This window comes from Euprymna scolopes, chromosome 37, assembly GCF_053919585.1.
Source record: "Euprymna scolopes isolate OS-2025 chromosome 37, ASM5391958v1, whole genome shotgun sequence".
NCBI classification, from domain to species: domain Eukaryota; kingdom Metazoa; phylum Mollusca; class Cephalopoda; order Sepiida; family Sepiolidae; genus Euprymna; species Euprymna scolopes.
Window position 1 is genome coordinate 65,027,386 of NC_136518.1, and position 16,382 is coordinate 65,043,767.

The following is a 16,382-nucleotide window of genomic DNA, read 5'->3' on the forward strand; positions in this document are numbered from 1 at the left end:
GAACCAGCAGAGAGATAAAATTTCAAAAGAGGAAAGTAGAATCTGTTTGTACGCCCGAAAAAAAAAGCAACAACAAACAAACAATCAAACAACTTAAATTGACGGTCGGTCGGGTGAAATAGGAAAGACTTTTTGGAAGCGCTGACAACAAACATATATATAAAGAATTAGTTGCCTAGCAACCCATCAAATCTATGTTTATATTTATGTGTTTTTTAAATTGTTTTTTTTTTACTTCAAAGAAAAAAAGATTTTTTGAAAAAGAAAATCTTTTTTATACAGTTTTTTTTTGTGTCAAACTTGTATAATATATAATTTTTATATATAATATTTTTTTCTATGGAAACGCTACAAATATAGGAGGTTAAAAAGAATGACAAAAAACAACATGGGTCATAATAATAATAATAATAACATTAATAATAATAATAATAATAATAATAATAATAATAATAATAATTGTGTTGGAAAGTTTGGGTTTTAAAAAAACTTAGAATTAAAGAAAATCGTGGGTTGATATCAATTTTTGGTAAAACGAATTTCAAACAAATTGTTTTCCTTTATGAAAAAGAAAACAACAAAAAAAAAAACAAAGAAAATGAACGAAACCGAGGGTTGATTTTTTTTTCCTTTTTCACAGGTAAATAAATAAAATCCAAATTAAATCGAAATTAATTTCTTCACCCACAATAGAAAATGTCGGATGAGAAAACATTGAAAGAAATGTAGTTTTTTTCTTCTTTCTCAATGTTCAGTTTTTGGTCCATTTTCATGCCCATAGTAATGGCTTTAGTTTAATCATTTAAATATGATTTTTTGAAAATTTTTTTTATTTCCTTCTTCTTTGTTTATAAAAAAAACAGACCTTTTCACCCCATCCTTGAGGGACCACGTCGAATTTTACTTTTTTAAGAACAAAAACAAAATAATATATATATATATATATATATATATATATATATATATATATATATATATATATATATATATAGACGCCCGTGATCGCCTACAGTGACATCTAGTAAATTTTCTGCTAAAAAAAGAAACCCTTTAACGAAGGTTATAACAAGTAACAATCATTGCGAAAATGTTTTTTTTTCATCAATTTTCATTAAAATATAAAAACAAAATAAATTTATAACGGTAAAAAAAAAGAGAAAAAAGTCATAAAAAGGGTATTTATAAAAAAGCAAAAATGGGATTAACGAAACGAAATTACAAATACCGGTAAAAAAACAAAAACAAAATGGCGGCATTGTAATATTACAATTATCATAATTGTCCTTTTTATGTGCTCTCTTTTTTTTTTTCCTTAAACATTTGTAAACGTCACTGTTTTGCGTGTGTCTGTTGGTCCCCTTCACAGGGAGAGCGAATAGTCCTGACGGTTTTCTGTCGCGCCGGTTTATCCATTCGGAGGCTGGATTGATTCGTGTCGGTGTCTCTTCCCACCGTTGGCTTGTGTCCAAGAATCTCCAAAATGGCGTCAACTGTGTTGTATAGTTCGTTTTCGAAATTATGCATCCGTCTTAAAGGGATAAAAGAAGTTTCAGACGCCGGAGACGAAGGCAAAGAGGGAGAGCGTAAAGAGATAAAGAAAAGAAAAAGAGAAAAAAGAAGAAAAATAAGTACAATATATTAAAACAAAAACCATCAAAGAAAGCATAGAAAATATATATAATAGATATTTAGTTTCGGTTATAGTCAGCTAACGTACTTCCTAACTTCCGGCGTACCCGTTACTGGTAGTGGCGACAAGGCAAATCAGTTCCTTCACTTTTATTGTTGTTCGGTATTTTTTTTTTTGTGAAGCGATTTATTTAAATAAAATATGAGAAAAGAACATTATTTAAAAGTATACAATAAAACTTAACAAAATTATGCGCATAAAAATAACACAATCAGTCTTTATATTTGCATTTTTAATAACAAAAGTAAGAGTAAAATTTTTCATTTTTTTAAAATTTTATAAAAAATATGTTTATGAAATCATAAAAAGTATTTTTAATTTTAAAAATAAAATTCTTTTATTTGAATCCATATGACAAACATATGTTTATGAAAGAATAAAAATAAAATTATTGAAATCAAAACATCAAATGAAATCATTGAAATCAAGATTACAAAATTTTCAAATATTATAACAAACGTATCCAATACATAATATTCACAAAATGGTTTTAAAATATTTTAAAAAGTGTTTTTAATCATTCTCTGAAAAATAAAAAATTAAATTAATTTCAATTCTTTTGGAATTTTAGTTTTAAATCTCATTTTTGACAGTCTGTAGCGTTGAACATTTTGCTCAATCTGTAAGTTTAATTTTGACAAATATTTTCGTCGGTCTACCAGGTTCCAGTTTTTAAAAGCATTTGTGATGGTCTGTCAGCTTAAACTTCGACTATCATTTAATTGGTCGGTAATGTTTAAGTCTGAAATTGCATTTACTGTTGCAAATAACATTTAGTTTTATTGAAGATATGATAATATAATACACACACTATATAAATAAACATAGTATATATAATATAATATTACGCATAATAATATATTATATAATATATATATATATAATATTATGTATAAGAATATATAATATAAAGTATCCTGTACCTCTATAAGGCCATAATTCGCCCATGTATGGAGTATTGTTGTCACATTTGGGCTGGTGCATCTGCTGCTAGTCTCTCGCTACAAGAGAAGGTTCAAAAGAGAGTCGCCAATCTGATAGCCCCTGAACTGGCATCTAAGCTTCAGCCTCTGTCCCATCGACGAAACGTTGCATCCCTCTGCCTGTTCTACAAGTATTTTAATGGTGAATGCTCTGACAAACTGCAGACACTTGTGTCCCCACGACGTAGACACCCTCGACAAACCCGACAGGCAGCTAAATCCCACCCCCACACAGTAGAGATTCCTAGATGTAAAAGATCTTTCTACTCCAGTTGTTTCTTCCCCAGACCGCTAGACGCTGGAATTCCATTCCAGGTCCCTGCTTCCCTAACTCTACTGACATGCAGAAGTTCAAGTGTAACGTTAACCGACATCTTGCTACCCAAATCCCAACATAGTGCCCCAGTAGTTGCTGCCCCTGATAGTAGCCCCCACACCAAAGTGGCAATGTGCCTTGTTTGGGGTGAAAATGTAATAAAAAAAAAATAAAATAATACATAACAATATATAATAACACAATATATGTAATGATGAAATATATGATAATATAATATGCAATGATATATAATAATATAGCATTTTGTAATAAATTAGTGTAATATATAATATACTATCTTTCTGTGTTCTGGCGTTGCCCAAGAAAGTAGATTAACTCAAGTAATTCTATGACAAACCTGAACAATATTTCGCGAATACAGATATTACAAACTTAATACTTGATTTTGAAAACATAAACGTTTTGTTTTATTGTAATTTTGTGTTATATTGTAAACGAAGCCTCTGGTTTATTAGAAAAATAACACAGTTGTTTGTTTCAGTTATTTGTTTTGTTCAATAAAAACAAAATAATTGTCTTTTGAAGAAAGCTTAAGCGATTTAATTATTGGTAATATTGGGTATGTTATTAAAATAAAGCCATCTTACTACTAAATTTGTAAAAACGACCTGTTGCAGATGATATCTCGTATTATCGAAGATATAATAGTATAATTGAATACAGAAAACATAATCTTAATGTAATGCACCGAGAAGAATATGGCCGGACAACAACTTCTGGGCGCCATAATATGCAACATGTCAGCCGAAATAAAAACAACCGTTCGGTGAATTGAAAATATATCCACTAGGATATATGAGGGATATATATATATATATATATATATATATATATATATATATATATATATATATTTGAGGGATAAGTATTGGCTGAAGAGATCTTGATATGGTCTAATTATCGGGCTTGAAACCGACGGTACCAATGACTTGTCTCATCTAACAACTTTCTGTACACAAAATACAAAATATAAATACGCTCTTATATTTCGGATTTTCCTTTTAATTGAGCACTCTGCTGGATTTCTTTTTCCAAAAAACTAATCATATATATATATATATATATATATATATATATATATATATATATATATATATATATATATATATATATATATATAAGAGTGTAACCATCAACAATTGTGGGGGTTTCAGCCTTTTATCATTTTTTATTTTAGAATATTTTTATAACGCGTTTCAAGCTTTGTACAGCTCTCTTCAGATATATTTTTATGTAAAGTTTTTTTAAGTGAAGGGTTGAAATTTTATTCTGGAGAACATTTTACATCTAATGGCGCGTTCTCGCTTCTGGAATGGTGTGAGCAACCTGGGAATCAATATGGCAGACACCTTATGCATATGCAAATGGTCATGAATGATAGTTTCCACAGATCCTGTACTAATCTTGACATTTTGGGCTATTTGGCGAATAGTAATGCGCCGATCTTCCAAAATGGCAGAAGGGGGGCTACCAGGTCTGGGAGCTGTTTCCACAGACTTCTGGCCATATTTGAATTCACGATGCCAGCGTTTTACAAGGTCATATGATGGGGCATTATCACCATAAGTTTATTTCATTTCATCAAAAGTCTCCTGTGGTGTGCGTCCTTTTAAATACAAAAACCGGATCACTGCTCGATATTCAACAAGCTCCATTTCACACCTGACTCAGTTCAAACAGAAACCACAATTACTTCAGGGTTGTAATTTGCTACATAACCCGTAGAGATATAAATCACTGCACATGCAAATTTTCAGCTAGATCAGACAACTGGAAGTGGGTCAGGGGCATTACTTATTGCACGCCCCTCGTATATATATATATATATATATATATATATATATATATATATATATATATATATATATATGTGTGTGTGTGTGTGTGTGTGTGTGTGTGTGTGTGTGTGTGTGTGCGTGTGTGCATGCCTGTGTGTGTATATATACATAATGTATATCCATGTGTGCAAGACACTCTTCGTTTTCTCTGTTTTCGCCATGGGGAGGGCAAATTCATGTTTTAATGAGCTTAAAAATCTTTGTCGCGTCAAAATACTAACATGCAGAAACAATCAGAAGTATCCAGCCGCCATGTTGGACGCCATTATATCTCATTGGGAAGTCAAACCTCTACTCAACTAATGGAATGCAAAGCAAAGAATGCCAAATTGCGGCGAAGGAGATTTGAGACTCTTGCTCCATTGTCCCCGAAAGAATTTCCAAAAATTGATTTTCAATTCTGCCTTTATTTAAGATACACGCAGCGCACGACCATGACAAAAGAATTTATCGTTAGATAAATTGAAAGTCATTAACTTAAGATACGTCCACTGATTGCAATAAACTTTGTCCGTTGGTCACCGATCTATAACACTTCAGTTTGAAATAGCTATCTTATCACCAAAATCCTAGATTGAATGGACGTATCTTAAGCATATATGTTTTTTGTTTATTTATTAATTAAAAGAAAAGATAATGCTACATTAAATGTAATACTGCCAGACATCAGAAATTATATTTCAAATCTAAGACTGCCAGACCAGACAAAATGTGTTATTTAAAAATTAGGAATATCAGACAAAGAAATATTGAAAATTCAAAAGTGAAGACCATCTATGCGATTTAACATTTAAGACTGCGTGCCCAAGGTACTATTTCAAATTTTGATTGCCAGATTATAAATATTTCAAATTTAGGATTGCCAGATGAAAAATTCCTATTTCAAATCTAAGAATTCCAGACAAAAAGAAATATATATTTCAAATTTAAGAAAAAAAAATCTATTTCGAATAAAATCACGAGTCCCTAATTTTAAGACACAATGCGTTTCCTAGTTACTTCGGGATATCTTTTCTTGTCTGCGGCTACTTCTCTCTCACAATTATTTCTAGATTGTACAAACTTTTGTCTATATGTATTGCTATACAAAAAGATATATATTTTAAATTTAAGACTGCAAGACAAAAATGACAGTTCCAATTCAGATCTCGTAGACCTAAAAATGCTATTTCAAATATAAGACTTCCAGAACAAAAACTGCTATTTCAAATTTAAAACTGTCAGACTAAAAACTACTTTTTCAAACTCCAGACTCTATGGCCAAAAAATGCTATTTAAAATTTAAGACTGGCAGCAGAATATGCTATCTCAGAATTAAACCACCAGACAAAAATGTTATTTAAAATTTAAGACTGGCAGACCAAATAAATCCTATTTCAAATATAAAACTGCCAGACCAAAAATGCTATATACAATTTAAAACTGACAAATCATAAAAATCGTATATTTATTTATTTGTGAACTGTTATCCTCATTTTCATTGTTATTACTGTTGTTTCGTCACGTTTCGGCCAACTATTCCTCTGGCCTTCTTCGGATGGCGCACTGGATAAAGGCGTTGAATCTCTGCGGTTCCAAGCGAGCATTGTCTGTAGATAGCGATTTCAATCCTACCCAAAGCAGGCTAGAGTCTTAGTTGACCAAAACATGATGAGACAACAACAACTATGGAAGGCAGTAATTACTGGGAATATAGTTAAAAGACTACACATTCCTATCCGGTCGCGGTAAATCATCTGAAGACGGTCAGAGGATAAGTTGGCCGAAACATGGTGAAGTAACAAAACCAACAATGAAGATGAGGATAACAGTCCACAAATAAATAAATATACAAATTACTCAACTCAAAGGATTCAAATAAAAATATAATATAGAAATTGTATTTAAAAATAAAACCCCAGACAAAAAAAAAAAAAAAAAATGCTATTTCAAATACAGGGTGGAACGCCATAGAAAAGACGATATGATTCCATTTCCGTTTGATGAAAACCGTTTTTCTTTTTTTTTTTTTTGCAGACCATCAACTGGTTCGATATTTGTGTACAAATCCCAAGCGCCACATCCTGTCACCTCACATCTTCGACGTCGGCTTGAAAGTCAACACCAAAGTGTACCTGGATGTGGTCAAGAGTGTGATGATCAGGTGACCGCTGGCAGACCCTGAGTGTGGCACCAGAACTCGGCGCCGGCCCACGTCTAAAGAGATCCAGACTTGGCTTCAGAAGGAGGGCTACGACTTTGCCCCCTTCGCTCACTTGTCCCCTTCCTGCCTCTACCTGAATCCGCTGGACTACTTTGATTGGTCGTAGTCGAAAACATCACCAACATGGCCTCCCACATGTGGAAAAGGCATGTTCTCGGTTCCGGATTATATGGAGGTGGTGATTGAGGCTGAAGGTGGCTACATTAAATAGATCTCAACTGTATTACATAATAAAGTAATCTGAATTGATTTTTTCCATAAAGTTTTAAAATAAAGCTGTAATTGTAATTGTCTGTATTTTTGAGATGAGGTGTTTTCATTGATTGAGATTGTCGGACTGACTTCCTCATCTTTGTTGTTATTGTCACAACGTTTTGGCCGTTTTGCCTTCCGGTTCCCCAGTTCGATACAAAACAACTGATGAAGGCCGGAGGGCAAAACGGCCAAAACGTTGTGACTATAACAACCAAGATGAGGAAGTCAGTCCGACAATCTCAATCAATGAAGCTGTAATGTTGTTTTCTTTAGGAAAATAAGACAACCAACCAACCAACCAACCAACCAACCAACCAACCAGCCAAACAACCAGCCAACAAAACAACCAACCAACCAACCAACCAACCAACCAACCAACCAACCAACTAACCAACCAACCAACCCACCAACCAAGCAAACAACAAACCAAACAAGCAACCAAACAACCAACCAACCCACCAACCAAACAACCAACAAACAAACCAACCAACCAACCAACCAACCAATCAACAAACCAACAAACCAACCAACCAACCAACCAAACAACCAACCAACCAAACAACCAACCAAACAACCAACCAAACACACAGCAAACCAACCAAACAACCAACCAACCAACCCACCAACCAAACAATCAACAAAACAACCCACCAACCAACCAACAAAACAACCAACTAACCAACCAACGAAACAACAAACCAAACAACCAACCAACCAACCAAACAAAACAACCAACCAATCAACAAACCAACCAACCAACCAACAAAACAACCAACCAACCAAACAAAACAACTAACCAACCAACCAACCAACCAAACAACCAACCAAACAACCAACCAACCAATCAAACAACCAACCAAACAACCAACCAACCAACCAACCAACCAACCAACAAAACAACCAACCAACCAACCAACCAACCAACCAACCAACCAAACAACCAACCAACCAACCAACCAACCAACACAACAACCAACCAACCAACCAACTAACCAACCAACTAACCAAACAAACAAAAAGTGTTATTATACTACTCCTAGTTTAATTTGAATGTTCAAAAGTGAGTTATCTTCATTACATAAACACTTTCCTCGTATATATTACTAGCAAATAGACCCGACATTGCCCGGGATTGAATGATGATCGACGAATGTTTCACACGCCCCTCATTTAGTCATTGAAATCGGTAAAATCGACTATTTTTCAATTAAATCGATTGATTGCCTGCTCTGGTTTAGGATCAATCGCAGTGCATTGGGAGGAGGCCTCTGCGCAGTGACGTGTACCCACAATACATTGTAATTTATATTGAACTCTAAAGAACCTACTGTTGATTTATAAAATTATTTTTATATATAATAACTTGAATAAATGTTTAAGATGCAAAAGTACTATGACTCTATTGTGATCAAAATAAAAACATTCATTTCGAACACGCCCCTGTCATATCAAAGGACATACTGTTGATTTTATATGCTGAGCTTTTCTTCTTGTGCTGTGTTAATGGCTTGAATTAAGTTTAAAATGAAAAAATAGCTAAGTATCATGGTGCAACTGTGCTCTAAAGAAAAACATTCATTTCGAACGCACCCTTGTTATATCAAAGAATATACTGTTGATTTTATATGCCGAACCTTTCTGCTTGTGTAGCAATAAAACTTTTCAAATTCACTTGCGATGTTAGGCTGTATAATGTGCTAACTTTGGTTAAAATCACTTGTTCCTTCTTTCCTTGGATTTTTTCGATTATCGATACTCATCGAAGACATTCCGATACCAAACCTTGCGAAGCACATAAAGTACATTTATATGAAATTAAAAAAAAATCGGCTCATCGATTAGGAGTCCATAGGAAACGAACTCACAGACATGCAGACAAAGAAGTTCCGTTTATATAATAGTAGAGAGAGAGAGAGAGAGAGAGAGAGAGAGAGAGAGAGAGAGAGAGAGAGAGAGAGAGAGAGATAAATTGATACAATTCTGTGATTACTTTGTGTGGTTTTGTGTACGTGTGTGTCATTCGCTCATACATGACTCATGTATTACCATTTTTTTATGTTTAGTATTAATTTGATATTTATTGAAATAATAAAACCAAATAGAAAATAAAATATTATTTCTGTGTGAATAACTAAAAAAATTAAAAAAAAACTGAATAAAATTAAACGAAAGTGACGTTAATGAAGCTCGGCGAGGGTTCAATATAGAACAGAATAGATAATAAAAATCTGAAGCAACGAAAGAAGTCAAACGGATGGCGACTTTGAGATTATGTATTCCAAACGATGTAATTTGACTACGAGGCTTAACCAAGATGGCGACAGGACTAATATCTGGAATTCAGAAAAATTAAAACACAACAATGGCCGACATTTGATTTACAAGTTAACCAATTATTGATTCTTTCATTCTTTCTTTTAAGTATAGCCTTTTCTTCATCTAAATAGTTTTGCTACATTTAATGTCATCATTATTATTAAAATGCTATCTAAATATTAATTTATTTATCCGTACGTTGTGTCACAAAAACCATCATCAGCGCAAACATTAATTAATGAGAAACTAATTACCTCCCTTTATAGTCGCTTTTTATCAGTTAAAAACCATTAAAACCATTTCCTCTCCAAAGATTTTTAAAAGAAAAAACAAAAAAAAAACATGACTGTCTGTTTATGGTTTCAAATTAGCTAGTCTATTTTACTCATGTTCACACCTTACAGAGCATATCGCCACTTAGACGTAAGGGGCTACTATTTGGGGCCATGTCTGGGAAAGATTAACAAGATATTTGTTTATGTTACATTTAAACTTCTGCATACCAGAACAGCCAGGGAAGCAGGCAGCAGGAAGGGAAGTCCAAAGTCTAGCTGGTCGAAGGAAGAAACTATTAGAATAGAAAGCTTTCTGGCATTTAGGGACAGCAATAGTGAAGAGGTGAGATCTTATTGCTAAGTCGAGGGGGTACAAGTGAGACGAGTTAAATTTATTTTATAATTAAAAAAAAGTTATGTTGATGAGAGTTTTTTTTATTATAGTTTCCTTTTAAAATTAAAAATATATGCAAGTGACATGTGTAATAATTTATATAAAAAATATTCAGAAAAAACAAACAAAAACAAAACAAAATAATATGTTATGTGTTGAATTTTCTTTAAAAAAACAAATTAAGCTTTAAAAGGTTAAAAAAGATATTTTTTCTAAAATTGTTTTATATTCGTTGTTATTTATTTTGTTTTATTTTTTATTCATTTTATTTATTATTAGTTAATAATTTTTCAACTACCACGGAATTTCCACGGGTCCTGCTAGTATTTTTATTTTATTTTTTATTCATTTTATTTAATATTAGTCAATAACTTTTATTTATTTTATTTATTATTAGTTAATAATTTTTATTCATTTTATTTATTATTAGTTAATAATCTTTCAACTACCACGGAATTTCCACGGGTCCTGCTAGTATTTTTATTTTATTTTTTATTCATTTTATTTATTATTAGTTAATAACTTTTGTTCATTTTATTTGTTATTAGTTAATAATTTTGCAACTACCACGAAATTTCCACGGATCCTGCTAGTATTTTTATTTTATTTTTTATTCAATTTATTTATTATTAGTTAATAACTTTTATTCATTTTATTTATTATTAGTTAATAATTTTTCAACTACCACGGAATTTCCACGGGTCCTGCTAATATTTTTATTTTATTTTTTATTCATTTTATTTATTATTAGTTAATATTTTTTATTCATTTTATTTATTATTAGTAAAAATTTTGCAACTACCACGAAATTTCCACGGGTCCTGCTAGTATTTTTATTTTATTTTTTATTCATTATTAGTTAATATTTTTAATTCATCTTATTTATTATTAGTTAATAATTTTTCAACTACCACGGAATTTCCACGGGTCCTGCTAGTATTTTTATTTTATTTTAATTACACTTTCGTTTCTAAATATTCGACTAAATATATGTCCATTCTACATCCAATTTTCTAATTAACTTTTCATTTGTCTTCAAAATACGCTTTCATTCTGTATTCATTTATCTAATCTACACTTCACTTTTTTTCTTATGATATTTACATTACCCTTCTGAATTTGTATTATTATTCATGGACTACTGTTCTCATTGAGTGTGATTTTCACGACGCTTCAGTCGATATAATCTCCGACCCTCTTCAGGTGTATCTTGTCGAACTCGGGAATTTGGACAGAATTTCGAGCGGAACCCTTTATTTACTTGACGAGGGTAGCGTGCTCTTGGTCCTAAGTAATCCACCCAGGCAAGCAAGGTACCGAAATGAAGCTTATGACTCAACGGATGTTTTAGTGATATTTATATCCATGTTTGGTGTATGGAAATGCAAAAAAAAAAAAAAAAAAATGAAAAAATTACATTTTATTTACTGGATATTTTTCCGGTACAAGGACTCAAGTTTGCCCAGCTGAGAAAACTTGGGTTCATGTATCTATAAAAGTGAAAGTGCCTGTGTGTGTGTGTGTGTGTGTGTGTGTCTGTTTGTCTGTCTGTCTGTCTGTGTACATTTCCCTACACAATATCTCTGTCAATTTTCAGTCTACAGACTCGAAATTTGATACATATTGGATAATACATTGGGAAAATCTTTGTAATCGGTTTTCGGCCAGAAAGTTGGCTGTTAAGGGATCAAAGTTCAACGATTTGATCTTTGAGAACTCTACCAAACTCCTCCGCCAATTTTGGGTCTAAACACTTGAAATTTTGGATATAGATTCCCTAGACATGGATCTAACTTAATAACTTGATTTGAGCCGAAAACAATAAATGTTAAGGTGTCATAATAGGGGTCAAAGTTAAAAACAATTGATTGCTTTTTTTTTTGCTCAACATACACCTCCAAACACCCGGGCAACGCCGGGATGAAATGCTAGTATATATGTATATTTGTCGAGTTGTAAATCCATTTTATTTTCAATTACATTTTTGTTTTTCTTCGAGATACACCTTGATTTTGTATAGGCTTTCAATCTTTCATTTCCCTAATTACACTTCATTTTATTTCCGTGATACTTACATTGTCCTTCGAATTAGTTTTTAAAAATTTTTTCTTAGAAATATACTTTTACACTAAACTCGGTTCTCGTTTTCTTTTTAATTTGTTGTGGTAGGATCCACCTAATTATCATATGTGAAATGTCAACGATATAAATATGGTTGGTACCGTAAAGACGGGAGAGACCCAACGAGAGGCCCAACCAAATGGACTCTATGTAAACAAGCCGTGCGCGCATGCTTCCCCTCTGGTGCTGCCTGTGAGAGGACGCCACAAAAATACTGAAAGAATGATAAATGTGAGAAGTGTGAAGGGCCAATGTTGCCTTCACATTTTTGCCAAGTTTCAGAAAAAAACTAATGGATGGGGCAAAAGTTATGGGGTAAAAAATGTCTTTTTTTGCAATTTTGGAGCATTTGTGACCACTTTTGATCTCCTGGGAACGCCAAATCACAGTGTAAATGGACAAACGCTGCAGTTTCAAGCTTTAAGACATGTATATTTGAATTCAGCACCATGGAAAGCCACTATATAGACATACATATCAAGTTTTTGAGTAATATGAAAAAGAAGCTCCAAAAAGGCATGTTTTTTAGCTCTAAAAGTCTCAGAGGGATGCGAACCAGAATTTTTCCAGGGTCGCCCATACTGAATTTATATTAAGAACAATGGCCTCTAAATTTTGGCAAAGTTTCAGGAAAATCTAATGGATGGATCAAACGCTATGGGGCAAAAAGTGCCATTTTTGGCCATTTTGGAGTATTCTTGACTTCTTTTGAACCCCTGAAGACACCAAATCCCAGTGTAAATGGATAACGGTGGAGTTTCAGGCCTTAACACATGTATATTTGAGTTGGCCACCGTGAAAAAACACTATATAGTCAGACATATCAAGTTTTTGCTGAGAAATATGAAAAAAAAAGCCACAAGTTTTTAGCACTGAAAGTCCCCGGGGACGCGAACCAGAATTTTGCTAGGATCACCCGTAGTGGATTTATATTAAGAACAATGGGCTCCACAAGTTTCAGAAAAATCTAATGAATGGATCAAAAATTATAGGGAAAAACGTGCCATTTTTGGGCATTTTGGAGCATTTTTGGGGAATTTTGGGGCATTTTGGGGCATTTTTGACCTCTTTTGAGCCCCTGGGGACGCAAAGAAAAAAAAAATTTTTTTTACTGTGCACATCTGTTTAATAAAATACAATTTGTAGCAAAATTTCAGGAGTCAAAACCCGTAAAAAGCTTGCTGCATGCCTGAATACCCTTTATGTAAAATTTCAAATGTTTAGACCAAAAATTGGCTGAATAATTTGGTAGAGACCACAGAGGTAACATTTTTAAAAAACTTTGACCTCAATTTTGACCCCTTAACATTTATTGTTTTGGGCTCAAATCAGATTAAAAGTTTGATCCATGTTCAAGTAACCTGCATGTAAAATTTCAAGTGTTTAGACCCAAAATTGTTTACTTTGGACTTGAAGACGGCCATATTGTAGTCAGCTGGAAAGCAGGCAAACGTAAGAGAGTTCCACAGTTGAGCAGATCTAAGAAAGAAACATTGTTCATGGAATCTACGTTTAGGGTTAGGCACGGATGAAGAGTGGGGGAAATTATTGATAATGTTTTCAGCTAGACGAGTGTTTCTCACGAAAGTTTGGCGAGGGAGGACTATAGATTGGAGCTCATATGAGCACTTGTCATATACATAACGATAAAGCGGAGAAAAATTCGCAACGTCTCTTCTATGAGAAAGAGGTTGCAGGAAAGAGAAAATGGCATCCTCTACTAGGCTACGAAGTCTATTTTGAACTCTGTTCAGACAGGATAAGGTCTTTCTAGCAGCTCCTGCCCAAATGTGACAGTACTCCATCCTTGGACATACCTGGCTTTTATACAGCTAGAGAATTGCATCAGCAGTGAAGTATCTGCTTGATCGACAGAAGGATCCTACCATTTTTCCAGCGACCATAGCAACGGATTTGTTATACGTGTTCCATTTGATCAGGAGTAAAGCTTGTCAAAACATAAAGCCTTCCAAAGACAAGAGCCATCCATTACATTCATGTTTGATGGAAGAGTAGAAATATATTTATTAAGCGATTGAAAGATATGTCCATTTCATTTTGATAATATTTATTTGTGAATGTCCATATGGATGGAACTAATGTAGATAATCATCTCTATTTTATTATACATTTTAAATCGCAAGTCACGTTTAATTTCATAATAATTTCCCATGGGTAACTAATCTGTGTAAGTCATGAGATGAAAAATAGAGTTTTCGCTGGGTAGCTAATCTGTACAAGACTTGAACTGTAAAATGTTGCAGACGAAGAGCAGGATTTCTTTTCGTGTGCAGACGACAAATTATGTGTGAGAATTCTAAAATATCCAGTACGTTTTTTGAGTGATTCCAGTTTTTAATTCATTACTAGCAAAGTGTGGCTCTATTTGATTGGTAAGATCCTATCGCCAGTGTCTATACGTAGAACCATTCCTGTATTCTTTAAGCATACTCTTTAATTATATATATATATATATATATATATATATATATATATATATATATATATATATATATATATATATAAAGAAAATATATGGAACTAATATCGGAAATCGAATAAAGGTAACTACTAATTTCCGGAAATATTCATCAATTATCAGCAGAAATCGCGATAATATTGGAATTGTATGTAGCACCTCTGTTTGTTATATTTGACGTAGGAGGAGAAAAACTAACTTTACTTCATTATATATATATATATATATATATATATATATATATATATATATAATGTAGTAGTTCAAATCTTTGTTGACATTCAAAGACTTACATTTCTTCTTTTTTGTAACTTCTGTTCAAACAAAAGTTACAAAAAAGAAAAAATGTAAGTCTTTGAATGTCAACAAAGTTTTGTACTATATATGCCCTGCACCTATAAAGTAGATGCATTGAGCTTTAATCGAGATTAACGGTGATTCAGTTTTTACCATAACAGTCTCCACCCGTTAAACGAAAACGGTATACATTGAAATCAACAATATTTCAAAAATAAACTTTTATAATATATATATATATATATATATATATAAATATATATATATATATACACACATATATACACATATATATACATATATATACGTATATATATGTGTATATATAATATATATATATATATTATAAAAGTTTATTTTTAAATATCATATATATATATATATATATATATATATATATATATATATATATATATATAATAAATTCCACAGCCAAACAACGTCGCAGCTCACAAGAGCCATGACAGTCAAAGAACCGGAAGTCCAAGTCTTGGACTTCCGGTTCTTTGACTGTCATTGCGACGTTGTTTGGCTGTGGAATTTATTATATACAATCTCTCACATTCTGAAAATCATATATATATATATATATATATATATATATATATATATATATATATATATATATATATATATCAGAAAGAAATATATATAACGAGTAGAAATTTCTTCTCCGTAAATAGCTCTCGAGAAACAATATTTTAATCAATACATTCAAACGTGTTGGAGATCTTTATCACTTCGTCGTACGTTTATGACACAGGACGTCGATTCTTCCTCTAGACCGATCCGATGAACGGGCCGCTCCTCTCGACTCCTGGACGCCGGCTTCTCTATCAACGACATATTATCTCCCGATCACGTGCTACTTCATATGTTGACTCATCATGTTTGCCGAAAAGTTTACCGCGTTTTCTCCGTTTTGTTTATTTTCTTATTGGAACAAAAATAAATGGAATGATTTTAATTATTCTAAAAGTGTCCGCGAGAAGCACAAACACACGCGGGTATTCCTAAGATGCGTCCATGCAATCTGCGCGTTTAGTAAGTAAAATGCCGTTTTAGGCTCAAACGTGACAGACAAACAGAAAGACAAACGTCGTTTAAGCGTAACAGATCGACAATATTGTAGGATACGAAAAAGAAAAAAACATGCTTGCAAACTTAAGAATAATAGGACGAACAAAATGCTAT

General features: G+C 32.6%; 1 protein-coding gene across 9 annotated transcripts in view; it reads right to left on the reverse strand.

Moving 5' to 3' along the window:
- Positions 1-1,188: 1,188 nt before the first annotated feature.
- The window catches only part of LOC145261213 (voltage-gated inwardly rectifying potassium channel KCNH7-like), a 1,042,998-nt gene continuing 1,027,804 nt past the window's right edge, over positions 1,189-16,382 (reverse strand). For all 9 annotated transcript variants that reach the window (XM_080119561.1, XM_080119557.1, XM_080119564.1 and 6 more), the window contains one exon: positions 1,189-1,528. In XM_080119561.1, coding sequence (XP_079975687.1) covers positions 1,330-1,528 — 199 coding nt within the window. In that variant the 3' untranslated portion in view covers positions 1,189-1,329. The remainder of the gene's footprint in view (positions 1,529-16,382) is intronic.